This window comes from Drosophila takahashii, chromosome 2L, assembly GCF_030179915.1.
Source record: "Drosophila takahashii strain IR98-3 E-12201 chromosome 2L, DtakHiC1v2, whole genome shotgun sequence".
NCBI lineage: Eukaryota > Metazoa > Arthropoda > Insecta > Diptera > Drosophilidae > Drosophila > Drosophila takahashii.
The window spans coordinates 19,728,179-19,742,711 of NC_091678.1; the positions used below are offsets into that span (position 1 = coordinate 19,728,179).

At 37.9% G+C, this 14,533-nt stretch overlaps 1 protein-coding gene across 2 annotated transcripts in view; it reads left to right on the top strand.

Moving 5' to 3' along the window:
* Positions 1-14,533, top strand: part of bru1 (bruno 1) — a 125,520-nt gene that overhangs the window by 75,458 nt on the left and 35,529 nt on the right. For both annotated transcript variants that reach the window (XM_070212711.1, XM_070215312.1), the window contains 2 exons: positions 6,483-6,565; positions 10,446-10,494. In XM_070212711.1, the coding sequence (XP_070068812.1) occupies positions 6,483-6,565; positions 10,446-10,494 (132 nt within the window). The remainder of the gene's footprint in view (positions 1-6,482; positions 6,566-10,445; positions 10,495-14,533) is intronic.

Genomic DNA, 14,533 nt, shown 5'->3' on the forward strand with positions numbered 1-14,533 from the left:
TTTGTATTTCGAAAACGTTTTGTTTATTTTGCCTCATTGTTATTTCATATCCAACTGTCTATTTAGCTTTTCCATCTGTTCTTCCTTTTTGCCCGTTTTCCGACTGCTGCTGACAGGTTCATCCTTATTTTTGTAAAAGTGGGCGTGGCATTTGAGCTCTGGTCAGTGGTGTCCGAAAAATGGGGCGTGGCAGGAGGAGGAAATCTGAGTGGGACAAAACAGTTTTAGAAGCACTTAAGTGGCGCGTTGTGTTGATGATTTATGACAAGCAACGAAAAGTAGTCACAGCTTTTTCCTTCCTTCTCCACTCCCCAAGTGCTCATGTGAGAATGTTCGCTTTTATTGCCATTATTTTTGTCGCCGGCAAAAGAGCTAAGAGAGACTTGTGCAAGTCACAAACACAAAATCGACACAAATTGCATTTCAAAGTTATTATTTATGTCAGCGCAAAGTAGAAAAAAGGAGGCGGTCCGCATTTTCCGTGGCCTACAACGAATCGTGGAGAAAAATAAACTGGAATCGAATTTTCCTTTTCCTTGCTGACGAAATTTGTTCAAGGAATCGAATAGTAGGGGGCTGCTGGAAATAGAATATTTAAATTTCTTAAATGTAAACAATATATTGAACTTAGCCTTAAATTAAACCTTCAAAAAATATTCAATATTTTTTATACCCGTTACTCGTAGAGTAAAAGGGTATACTAGATTCGTGCAAAAGTATGTAACAGCTAGAAGGAAGCGTTTCCGACCCCATAAAGTATATATATTCTTGATCAGGGTCACTAGCCGAGTCGATCTAGCCATGTCCGTCTGTCCGTCTGTCTGTCTGTCTGTCTGTCTGTCTGTCTGTCTGTCTGTCTGTCCGTCTGTCCGTCTGTCCGTCTGTATGAACGCTGAGATCTCAGAAACTACAAAAGCTAGAAGGTTGAGATTTCCCACACATATTCTTTGGCTTCCTACGCAGCGCAAGTTTATTTTAGCCGAGCGCCACGCCCCCTCTAACGCCCACAATCGCCCACTAACGATTTTAAAATGGGTCCTGCGCCCACATCTTTAAAGATTTCCGAGAAGTATAAATGCAATTTTGTTGTGTATATTTATACCTATCGAAATGTAGAAGACATTTTTCAAATCGGACCATTCATTAAAAAGTTATACGCAATCAAAAATTATATATCTATCTCCCTCGCACTCCCTTTAGCTGAGTTACGATTATTAGTCGGGACACCAACCCGACACAGCGTTCGCACTCCCTTTAGCTGAGTGACGGGTATTAGATAGTCGGGACAACAACCCGACTATAGCGTTCTCTCTTGTTTTAAAGTAGGATCGTTTTTATTATTTACTTTCAAAACATTGCACAAAATATCTAAACCTAAAGAAATTCGGTTCACCTTTGTAGGTAGACTACCTCCAAAGTTTCCTTTAGTGAACTACTTTTCATTTCGACTTTTTTGGGGAACACCATTTTCGCCTCTTGCATGATGCATTTTTGTTTACCCTCTTTTTTCGGTTTAAGCCAGCAAAACTTCCTGCTAACAACATTTCCATTTAGATGGCAAAATGTAACCCAGTTTTTGGCTACCAGTTGGCTAAAGGACCTCATCCATATCCTTAGACTTTGGCAACTTCTTTTTTGCTGCCAGCTTTTGTCTGTTGCATTTTCCCTAGTTTTTTTTAGTTGCTGTCTCGCTTTTTCCTTTAAACCAAACAAAATGCAAAATGACATTTTTAAGTGCGATGGTTGACCTCTGAACCAGAAAGTCGTAAATAACTAAAAATACCAACAGCAGCAAAAAAAAAAAAGAAAGTACCAACCAAAAAAATTTCCTTTTCGTTTCGGCCAAGTATTTCTGGGCTAATGCCTCTCTTTCTTCTGGCTCCCCGAAATTGTTATCCTTTTTGGGGCACTAAATTTCGTTAGCGGGCAGTTTTCCCTCCCCCTTTCCCCCTTAACTTTTCCGCCTCTTTTTGGATTTTCTATGTTGTTGCGGGTGTTGCGGTTTTATGGTTGCCGTTCTTGTTGCACTGCGGCCAGCAGATAAAGGTGAGAGGTGTGAAGGTTAAAGGGGGATGTGGGTGGTGGCGGTGGAAAGGTGGAAACCTGGAAACCAGAGCGACGCAAGGTTAAGCGCTTGGGGTCATAATTTATTAGCGCTTGCGGTTCGGCGATAGTACGGGGAGTATTTTCAGAATACGGGATAAATGGGCGTTATGGGGTCGGGGGGCTCTCAGGGTGAAGGAACCGAAGCATAGCGAGAAGGATTTTCTGCGGTTCCCCTTTCGGATTGTTTTGTTCCAGGTGAGAAAAGGTAGAAACAGGTAGCTTTTAATTCGATATTGAGTGAACTGCAAATGGGGGAAGGGACCGAGGTGTGCCGTAAAATGTTTTGTGGCCTTTTTGGTTTCGCATTTTCAAGTTTTCCGCGGCTTTTGTGGCTAACGAAACGCAGCCAACTATGATAAAATTAAGATTTCCTGCGGAGAAATGTCGCTACAATTTAAAGAGAAATTAAAATAAATTGCTTTTTAACTATTTTAAGTGATAATGAACTTTGTAAATAGGCACATGAAAATGGTTTCTTACTGCTAATATGAACTCTATTTAATAAAGATTTAACAGATTTTAGAAATGTTGATCAAAATGCATTCGTAGACAAACAAAATTACGTTTAATTGAAATTGTCTTTCTGTATCAACCTTATTCTAATCAACATAATTAAGGTGAATAAATTTAAAACAAATCTGCCGTAAATTCGTTTAAAGATTTTAATTATTGATTATTATATACCCTTAAGCTTCCGCGGATAAACCACCCCAACCATATTCAATTGTGAATTTACTCCACCCCAAAACAAGACCATATGTCACAGTTCTCCATTAAGACCGACACGCCCATCGCACCCCCGACGCCCACTTTTTTAGTCGAGCCTGTGATTTATGACCTCCGCCTTATAAAAAACTAACTCGCTGACCAAACCAGAAAAGGAAAAACTGAGAAACGCAGATGAGAATCCACCCAAAAACCAAGAAAAAGAAATAATATAATTCACACAGAGAGCGTGAGTTAGAAATCGGGGTTAAGTGGGGTTTTCTTTGGGGAGGAGTTTAGGGGAAAGCTTGGTCAGTTAGCAGATTTCTTTGGTTGTTTGCCGCCTTCGTCCCCGTTTTCGTTATCTTTTGGCTGCCTTGAGAACTTCATTTTGAAAAGCTTTTCCCTACCCTAAGACCAGCTGTCCAATGTCTCCCCGGAAAAGGGAAAAGTAACGCACTTATCTAACGCCTTCATCGGCCGTTCTTTTTTTTACTTTCCTTCTCCCAGGAACTTTGTGCTCTTGACATTTTTATTTAGCTGCTGCACTGAGCGTGAAAAATGCATAAAATTTCACTTAATTTTATTCCGCACCCCTTGCATTTTCGCCGCGCAAAAGGAAAAGGCGAATTTCAATTTCAAATGCAGCCTCTGTGAAAGGACGTAAATTTCGCACAGTTTGAGTTTGATTTTATTTGGTCATGACTTTTAGTTGCCACTGAAGCATTGCTAAGCATTTGTCACACGGTTCAGGTGACAGATTTTTAATGTTCTCTAGTAAGGTAGGTACATATGGTTTCATTTTAAATGTATTTTTACTTTTTAATTAATGAATAGATTTATGAATGATATCGCAATATAAAATTTAAAGATTAGGGAGCGACAAGATGCTATTCTAAATAGAGCGAAATAGTGCTTAAAGTTAAATTCAAACTGGCATGTTGTTTACATTTCGAGCATATCAAGTAAAGATGCAGCATATCAATATTGATACCACATAATATCAAATTGATCATCGTTTCATATCAAGTTGCTGTGCTGCTGTTTCATTTGAAGAAATCATACCCAGATTTACAAGGATACCAGTTGCATTGATTTGTTTTAGTTGCATTCCTGATCCTGTGCAACATTTTGTCTTTTGTTCCATTTACTTCGTGTTCCTTTAGTCGAAGTCAGTAAATCTGTGGGTGGCAATGTTTAAGGACATTGATTTATTTAACTTCGATTAATTCGTTTCGTTGCTCGCCTCGTCCACAAACGTGTGTCCAAGGGTTTGAACTTTATGGGTGAGTGGGTGGATATATATAAATCTATTCCAGGATATATATACGTACGTATGTATCCTTTCTGCCGGACTTTGGCACGTCTTGTCTGGCGGCTCTCGATTTCATCTTCCTCCCACTTGCCGGGATTAAGTTCTTTTTGTCCAAAAACGTGACTGGGTGTCGTTTTCAGCTTTATTCCTGCTGCTTTTCTTCCGATTTTTCTTGGCTTTTCCTTTATTTTTCCTATTTTGCCATACTTGTTTTTTATCGCTTTGTTCTATTTGGTTGTGTGTGTGTGTCTTGGGTTTGATTCTAACTGCAGTTGACATGCACATAATGGGAATTGTGTGAGATTTTTCTTCGTTTTCTGCGTTGTTTTGATGCAGTTTCGTTGCCTCCTCCTTCGTTATCGTTCGATTGCTTTTCTTATCTATATCCCCCGATCCCCCCGAACACAGTATCCCTGCTCGCCGACTATGTTTTATTGCATTCCAAATGGTTTCGATTTTCCTTCATTTGTTACATTTAACGCTAGTTTAATTTTAAGTGATATTTAATCTGCCCCAGCGAAATGAAATTGAAGTGCAGCTTAATTCGATATTATCTTTTAGCTTTTCTTGTTTTTAAGTGGAACACGATATTTTTATGATGGAAAAATAATGAGATGAATAAAACTTTGTTCAGGATGCAATGTTTTATATTGCATTGTATTATGTCAAATTACATTGTAATTTACATTGTCTTTGTTTCACCTTTTTAAACTGGATTCCATTTTATATTAGGTATATTTATTTTCGAATTGGATTCTTAATCATAATAAAGAATGATCCCTTATAAAAAATTTTTTGCACTCCATTCTATTTTTACCAAAATGTATTTAAAGTCAAAAGGCAGCTTTATTTAAATTTCGGACTTTAAGATATTTTGAAAACGGAACCACTGCAGATCTCATAATTCACTCATATGTCGGATGTGGCGACGACTTCGTCTAACCTTTTTCTGCCGGATATTTAACGGCAGAAAAAAGAACCCCGAAACGAGAAATGAAAATATTTGCAAATATGTGAAAAATGCAGAAAAATGTTGGTGGTGACATGGCAGAAAAAAAACGGCGACAGATTGAATTACCTGTGTGGGCTAAGTGGGGTGGGATTTCAGACCGGTGCCACGCCTCCTTTTGCCATACTGCCTGAGAGCGACCAACCAAAATGGCCACCACTAAATGCCGCCGATACGCTGGTGGGTAATTGCATTATGGAACTATTGCATTCCCGTATTAAGTTTTGTTGTAACCATCGCTGCCATCACACACCGCTGAACCTGAGTTTGTGGTAGGCCTTGAATTGGGGCGGGAAAATGGGTGGAAATGGGGAATGGAATGATGGGATTGGGATGCAGCGGAAGGTATAGGTATGTGTGTGCAGGAGTCGGAAATGGATTTAACCAAAGCTCTGGATGGAAGTGAGTGTGTGAGTCTGTGTGTGTAACTTGGCCACAGATTTGGCACATAAAAGAAAGGGAATTTCAGCCACATCCAAAATAGAACCAAAAATAATGTATGTCGGTAAAATGGAATGCTATGCTAAAGGGGAAAAAAATAAAAGAGCAGTTGAAATGTTTTTGGGAGCAATTTAAAGTGACATTTGAAATGTGTGTAAATTATATTGAAAATTATGTCACGGAATTAATATAGAAGTCAGCGCAAACTTAATTAACATTAAATTAATATTTAATCCATTACTTTTTGTTCGATTTTTTACAATAATGAGAATTAAATTAAAGCAATTTATTTTTGTAGAGCTATTAGAACCCTTAATATTAACAATTCATTTAAAAATAGGTCTGGGCCGTTTATTGCGTTATCCTAAAAATTATAATCCAGTAACCAATCATAAGAGTTGAGTGATTTTATGTATTCCATCTAAATAAGAACCTTTCACGCAATATTTACAGGAAGTAAATAAGCATTTTAAGGCTAATGTTTAGCTTTAAGTATCACTTAATATGCTGGCCACACTTGCTGTCGACTCGAACCCTCATAAATTCAAACACCTTTGCCACCCTTTTTGCCGCCCAAAAGACCCGGCCCAACTCCTTCTTTGGCACCCTCCACCCCTGGAAACTTGCACTCCAATCTCAAGCGCGACACATTTGTTGGGGCCATAATGTTTAATTTAGTGCCAGGCTGTCCATGTTGTTGCCACATTTCTTCGGCCCCCTCCTGGCCACGCCCATGGCTTCCTTCCTTTCACACGTTTTCCATTTGGGTTATTTTTCCCCGGCCCCACCTCTGCTAATAATAATAATTTTCATAATTTCCCAGTGCCACCTTTTTCGACGCTCGCTCGAAAATAAACTCTAATTTAACCCTCATGCTAATCTTATGCTTCTGCCTTTATTTTCCAGGTTGCTGTTTTGTGACGTTTTATACGAGACGCGCCGCCCTGAAAGCCCAGGATGCTTTGCATAATGTTAAGACGCTGAATGGGGTAAGGAATTTTGATTTGTGTAATGCTTTTATCAGGCTTAACCCTCTCAACTTCGTTATAAGTTTAATAGCGGCTTTGCACCATCCACCAATAAACACTATTGCTTTAAATTCTTACTAATAAATTTTAGAAATTTAAAGATTTTTTAATGATAAAACAATAAAAAGCTTTAAAATAAGTAAATATTGGGAAAGATAAAATCCAAATATTTTTACAAAAACTTCGATAAGTGTAAAATTGTCTCAAGTGTAGGAAAGGTCTAAAATAATTACATAATGCAAAGAAGTAGTCTTCAGGCCTAAATTGGGCAACGGAAAAGAAATGAAAAGACATGGCCGTCTTAGCCTTTAATTGGAATTTTCGCTGATCCGACACAAACAAGGAAAAACTCTATAAACTTATCATGAAACGCTATCATCCGGGTGACAGGACAACAGCCAGGGGGTTTCAGGATGGGGCGGCAGGGCAGCATCGCATCATCGTCGTGATTCCTCTCGCCTCCTTCATTATGGCTAACTGACTCGCTGACTGACAGATTGACTGGCGTTTGGACTGACAGAGCCATGACACCGCACAAAAAAGGCAGAATACTGCGGGACTGAAATAAAATGCATCGCAAGGGGAAATGTTTTTGTAAAGCGCTGAAAAAAAATCGTGGAACGTGAAATTTTTCCTCCTCTATTTTCCAATATAGTTTTTTTTTTGGTTCACTCCGTACATTTCCCTATAAAATGCAAGTAATTTTAAAAGTTTAGCTCTGTGTCCTGTGGCAGCTTAAAAATAAAGAAAGAATACAACAAAAAAAAAATAGCGAAAATTGTTAGCACAAGACACGCGCCAAAAGTTTTTAGTCCCATTTTAATGAGGGTATGATGAAATGGTCGATAAGATTGCCTTGCTAAAAGGTTTATTTTCTAGTTTTTCAGCATGTGAAAGACATTTTAAATATTATAGCAAAAACTCAATCAAAATAAATTTTTTTATATATAATATTAAGTTTCTACAATCATAGTATAACATTTTTTAACTTTAATGTAAATAAAAAATAATTATAATATTAACCTAATTTTTTTTTTAAATCATGTAATATCTCAAACATTTTTTGACGTATATCTTAATGTTATTTAAAATACCCAGAAAGGATGTCTAAGTGGTCGATCAATATAGAAATTTGGCTCAAGCGGGAAGAGAGCAAACCACAGGCACAAAAATGTCAATTTGCACTTTGGTGCAGAAGCAGCTGAAAAGCGGAAAAGCAAGCAGAGTCCTGGAAAAGTTGTCAGCACAAGTGCAAAGGGAAAAAGATGTTGTGGGATGGGTAGTTCGAGGAGAGGTCAGAAGATAGCGAGCAACGTCAGCAAAAGCGAGCGACATTTGGCAATGTTGCTTTTTATTTTTCGGTTCCCTTTTTTTTTCTTGTACCTTTTTTTTTGTTCAGCGCCATCAAATAAGCATTGAATATTATTATTATTTGAAAGCCATGTGTTAGCTACCAAAAAAAAGGAGGAAAAGCTTCCTAGGGACAATGCTTATGTCATCACGTTATCGGCTTCAAAAAAGAGGAACTGACATAATTTGCATGTTGCTTCGTGGCTGCAGCTGCGATATTTATTTTAGAAAATTGCTATGGAACGTTTTTGTGCGATGACGGGTTAAAGGGCGGATAACGGGACATGTGCGTGCTGAATTTGATTCTCATCGTTGGTGTTCCTGCATTTGACAGTTCCACTGACAGGCTTTGACGTTAGCTTGTAATTTTCTTGCACAATTTGTGATCGTTATCGAAATGGGGAAATGCTTTTGGAAATTTATGTTGATTGCCGGGGATGTCGATAGGGCGTTTTAAATTTATTTAAGCTTTTATTAAATCTCAGCGAAGGCGAACAATAATAACGCGATTATTTTTTTCATTATTATTTTTTAAGACTTAATCTTCATTTGAATCCGATGTTACTTTATCATCAATCTTTTTTATATTTGCCCCATAAATCTTTTGCCATATTTCTTCGATTTCCAATCCATTTAGTTTCCCTGCTTGCCTATATCGATAACATATCGCAGGGCTGCATTTCATGAGCCACTTTTCGCAGATTAAGTGCAGACCGGCCGATAATTGCCCCAATAGAAAACAGTCGTCTGCGATATTTCAACCAATTACATGAAGGCAGGGAAAAGCCAACCACGAGAGCTGGGTTGACAAAGTGAGGAAAGGACTTCCACCTTCGAAACTGTTTTTCTTGGTGGGGGCGTGAATGCCGCCTGTGTTTGACTGGTAATTGCTACTTCCTGCATATAAATAAATTGGCAAAATAAGAAAGGCAAGGAAGCGGCGGTGAAGCAGGTTGACTTGGACTGCAATTTGTAACCAGTCGCGTTGCGTGTATTATTTACGGCCAGTAAAGGTTGGGCAGGAAAGCAGGAAAGGCGGTGGGCGACAAGGACGAGCGGGGAATGGGGCAGCGCCAAAGGGAAGCACAAGGACATTGCCTTCTAGCGTAGACTGTCGTCGTTTGCTCGCTGCCCGTTTGCCAATAAATCACGCGCCATTAGCCAAGTTGTAGTTTCATGCAGAGGTGATTGCGTGACACGTTAATAAACATTTTCACTAAATACATTTTATAAGTTAAAGTTAATTAATTTCTTAGTTTTGTATTGCGGGTGCGAAAATAGTTTTACAGTTTATAATATCAGTTTTTAAGCCAATTTTTCACATGGCTAATATCTTTTTTAAAAAAGAGTTTAAAAAAATGCTATAAAATTTTTGTGAATCGAAAGCTCTTAGTTTAAATTGTAGCTCCGTTTATTTTGAAATAAAAAAAAGGGATTAAATATAGATAGTTAGTTTTTTTATTCGCAATAAAACTTTAAAATGTGTTGTAAACTTTTCACATTTTTTTGTTTTTAATTTCAATTTAAGAGTTGAATTTTTTTAATTAAACAGCTTTTATATGGTCTTGCTATTAAATTGAAAATAGTTTTTTTGAATAACATTTGCCCTTTGCTCACGATTCCAACTCTAACCATGGACTGCGGCCTGACCTCGTGCTCGTTTCGCGGGCTCTTTGAATGCGGAAGGGGGCGTGGCTGGGGGACAGCGGCGAGCTTTAAGCTTGTTTTAATTAGAAGACGTTGCGAGGTGTCTCTGTGTGTGTCTGCTCGCGAAAAATTACATTTAAAACACGCTGCAAAGTCTAACGCATATTTTAGGATTTTTGCACATAGCGGCAAACTTTCACCCCTTTTCGCATTTTGCCACCGCCCCTGTCCTTTTTAGCGACCGCTGAATAAATGTGTTTGGCTTTTGTCAAGGATTTAGGCGGAGGCTTTGTTCCGTGTCCTGCGAGGCTCCTTTTTGCCTTTGCCTGCATTCCATTCATTATGCAGCTTAAGTGGATGGTGGTGGTCCTGTGAAAAGGGAGATGGGATTTTCCTCCCGATTCCTCTATTTTCACCGCCCTTCTCCTGGAGCTGCAGTCCCTTGTCGCCGTTTTTGGCGACTGCATTTGGGCCCTAAGCTCTGTAAATTAATCGCGGCCTTCTCTCTTTTGGCCTGAACGAGGGAGCATATTGCGCTCTAATATTTCAAATGTGATTAACAGGGTCCGGAAACGGATTTGATTTTAACAAGAGAAAATGGCAGGATTAGGTTAAAGGTTAGAGACTATGATGATAAGAATGCAAGGTTTTGGTTTAGCAAAATTCTAAAGACTTAAATCTTAATCATGTTAAAAAACAACAGATAACTTTCGGCTATTTTTAACACTATCTTCACATGTATCGCCAATTAAGATTTAAAATAAAAAGGTACCTTCAAAAAACTATACCAAATAATTAATTGATTTAATTCTTATAAAACCCTTTTCATTATTTCTTATTTCAGATGTACCATCCCATTCAAATGAAACCCGCCGACAGCGAGAATCGCAATGGTAAGTTTTTATACCCATTCACAAAAACAAATCGAACAAACAAAACAGAAACAAGAAGGGAAGCTACCTTCGGCCAGCCGAAGCTTATATACCCTTGTAGATTAATGAATGCTTACTCGGTGCAGTTCCAGGGATTTCAGATTCATCGTTTCTATTTATTTAAATCTTGTTTTTAAGTAGTCAAGAATCAAAACGCCTACTTCCTACAAAGTTACAATGAATTTTCTTATATTTGTTTGAGCCTTAAGATATAGTGGTCCGATCCGGCTCGCTTCGACATATGTACTACCTGCAATAGAAAGAAGACTTTCGGGAAAGTTTCATCGCGATAGCTTTAAAACTGAGAGACTAGTTCGCATAGAAACGGACAGACGGACAGACGGACAGACGGACAGACGGACAGACGGACATGACTAGATGGACTCGGCTATTGGTGCTGATCAAGAATATATATACTTTATGTGGTCGGAAACGTCTCCTTCACTGCGTTGCAAACATCTGACTGAAATTATAATACCCTCTACAAGGGTATAAAAATAGAAATGGAAAAAGCTATACACACAATGCGGTGAATAGATGCGGTGTGTGGGTGACTAAAAGTATGCCAAGCCAAAATATTTCTACCGCCAACAAATCAACAAAACTCGGCACAAAGTGACCAGCGAGGCGTGAGAAATATGTGTGTGCGATGTTCTATCGAAAACCAAATACAAATTGGGGGCTTACGGATGCAAAATGCATCGACTGAAAGGATAGCAGAAGTATTCTGATAATAGACTTCCGAAGAGACCTGTATTTGAGTAAACGGCGATAAAAAGAATAACTTTTTAGAAATTTTGCTTTAAATATCCCAAAATAGATCACTATGGACGGCAGTCCATGTAGTGACGAAGCGCACCAGGAGAGTGTGCGAAGGCGACTACTATATATACACGAAGAAATGAAAATCTGCTGTGATGGTCCGATCGTAATGAGTAATACACCAATCGAAAGGTATTGCAAAAACTTAAAGGATTGCATACCAAGACTTTAAGAAAATCAATTGGCTTGGGAGAGAGAGCGGTGAAAGTGAAAAAGTGCAAATTTCGAAATTTGGAGCTGTTGGGGCCGGTGGGGATAAATGCCCCCTCGCAATGTTTTAGTTGTGTTCTTATTGAAAATACCCGTCGAATGAGGGGTCATACGATAAAATCCGACGCTCCGTTCAAAAGTTATAGCCAAAATAAGATTTTCTTCTTCTTCCCAAAATGAAAATTTAATTCTGTTTGTCAGTTTGTCCACTTGTCCACTTGTCCACTTGTCCACTTGTCCAAAATATGTTTTTTAAGTTCTGAAAATTTGATATGACGTTCATCACATCGATATAAAAAACTTTTCTTCTACCACTTTTGGAAAAACTCGCTAGTTTAGCGGGAAAACAGCTATAAATAGCTAAAAATCGGAAAGCCGTAACTTCTATACTACTAAAGCTACAGACTTGTGCTGCATCTCGTTTGAAAGGTATTTTTAAATGCTATAAACGCATTTTATATGCAATTTGTGTAAATGTAATAGTTAAAAAGATATGAACAAAAGAAAATTTGTTTAAACTTTTTTTTTTTAGCTTTTTTTTAATTTTTTCAAAAACGGCTCTAACGATTTTCCTTACAACTTTAAACTGTATAGCCCTTGAGATTCCTTAAATTTTGGTATATATCATGTTTATGTAAAAAATCGCGTTTAAAAGTTATTCAGAAACGAAAATAGCCACTTTTGCCAGCTCAGAACAACTAACGCTCCCTGAGTATTGAATTTTGTGGGAGGGTATCCGAACTGTATTTTAGGGTCATGGAATCAGTAAATTTGCACTTAAGAGTTCCATATAGGAATCTTTTGTTCTACGACTTTTGGAAAAAGCCGCTACTTTAGCGGGAAAAAGCTAGAAATAGCTAAATTTCGTTAGTTTGTAAGTTCTACACTACTAAAGGTACAGACATGTGCTATACCTCGTTTAAAAGGTATTTTGAAATACTTCAACGCCTTTTTAACTTAATTTGTTAAAATACAATAGTTTAAAAATTATGATTGACCAATTTAAATTTAAATGTATATATTAGCTCCTATGAGAGCAAATGTAAACAAACAAAAACTTCTGATATCAAATAAAAACACCTCTTAACGAGGTAAAAAACTAGTGACGACCGCACCTTCAACATACAAAAGTTCTGATATCAACATTTGTGACGAAAAATTATTACACTCGTCATTAAATAGACTTTCTAATCTTTTCTCATTCGTCACGCTGCAATAGAAAATGCCCGTAAAGGGAAAAAGGCTGGAATAGTTTCCTAAGGCGGGCCGAATGAGAAAAGATTAGAAAGTCTATTTAATGACGAGTGTAATAATTTTTCGTCACAAATGTTGATATCAGAACTTTTGTATGTTGAAGGTGCGGTCGTCACTAGTTTTTTACCTCGTTAAGAGGTGTTTTTATTTGATAAATAATTTCATCGATTTTAAATATTTTCTTCGCAAAACATTTTAGATGTGTTATATTTTTATAATTTTCACATAAGGTTTTTTAGGATCCTCCCACCAACTTCAATTTATTTATGGAAATCATTTTATATTTTATACAAAACTACCCACACTATTTTGAAAACTTTAAATATCCTTGTTAAAAATTCTTTTTACCAGAATCTAGACCCCGCTTCCATGTCCGATGTAACCCGCATTTTAAAAATTCTTCAACCAAAAGGACATGTGAAGTGAGAGAGGGACGGATAGAGAGTGACAGAGATAGACACTAACCGATCAGAATTTGGGTGGCAGTGGAAATTGCGTGCGAAAAACGCGGTCAGCCTAAAAGCGGGCAATAGTATTTGACAGTTTTTATTGGCCATGGTCAAAAAGGGGGCGAACGATGTAAGCGCGATGGAAGGGAAAATTGCGAAAAACAGGGACACGGCAAGGATATTGTGCGAACGAAATTTTTTCCAACATTTTACGGATTTTTCATTGAACTTCCATTCGTGCATTTCGCTTCTCCATCCCTTTGTTTTAAAGTTTGTTGTCAGCTGTCGGTCACTTGGCAGTTAATTAAAAACCATCAATTATGTGAGCCAGCAAAATTTTTCCAACGCAAAAAAGTGTTCGAAAAGCTGAAAAAAAGTTGGTGAACATTTTTTAATTTATGTTAATTTCAGACAGGAAGCTTCAACCCGCCCACACTTTGGGGGCTGCTTCTTTTAATTACACCCATGATATTAATCTGCTTAAGTGACCACAAAAATGTTGACTTTTACCCCCACACACACCCCAGGGAAAGAGGGAAAGGGAAAGGGGAGAGGAGCCTGAAGAGAATGCCACTTTTAATTGGGGGACCTCTAGCGGCGTTTATTGTTAACAAGTTGTAACAAAAAAAGAGCAAACTGAGGGCAAAAAAAGTTTTGCAGGCATTGCGAGTCTTCCTGTGGCGCCACCCAATCTCCTCTCACAATCACCCACCATCTGCTTTTTCAGCAGTGTGTAATTACGCTTGTACAACATGGCGTATGCTTAATAATTTTCGGCACTTTTTCCTCTCTGTGTACTTTACTAATTTTTTCGTTATTTTTTTTGTGGCTTGTTGATGGATAAGTACTTTCAATGGTGGTAATGAGGAATATGATAGTTTTTCATAGCTGAGAAGTAAATATTACACTCGGTTGTTTGGGTTTCAGACAAAGTTACTAATGTAATAAAAAGTTAAAAGCTGAAAATAATAAAATTATATAGGTAAAAAAGTATAAATTATAGAAAGTATTTATAGAAAATAATAAACTTTGCTAATTTTTATCTAAGTGCAGCTGGAAACTTTTCCTAATTTCTGTATAATGGTTTGTGGGTTTTAGCGGCTTGGTAAACCTCCTGTGAAGGCTTTTCAATTTCAGATAAGCCCTTTGGTAGCGACCGCCCGCATTGCGCCTAAAACAAATTCGATGCAAATTCAAGTTGGACGCCATCCAACATTTGCCGCATTATAGACAGACGACGGGGACTCCCCGGCAAACAGCGAAAT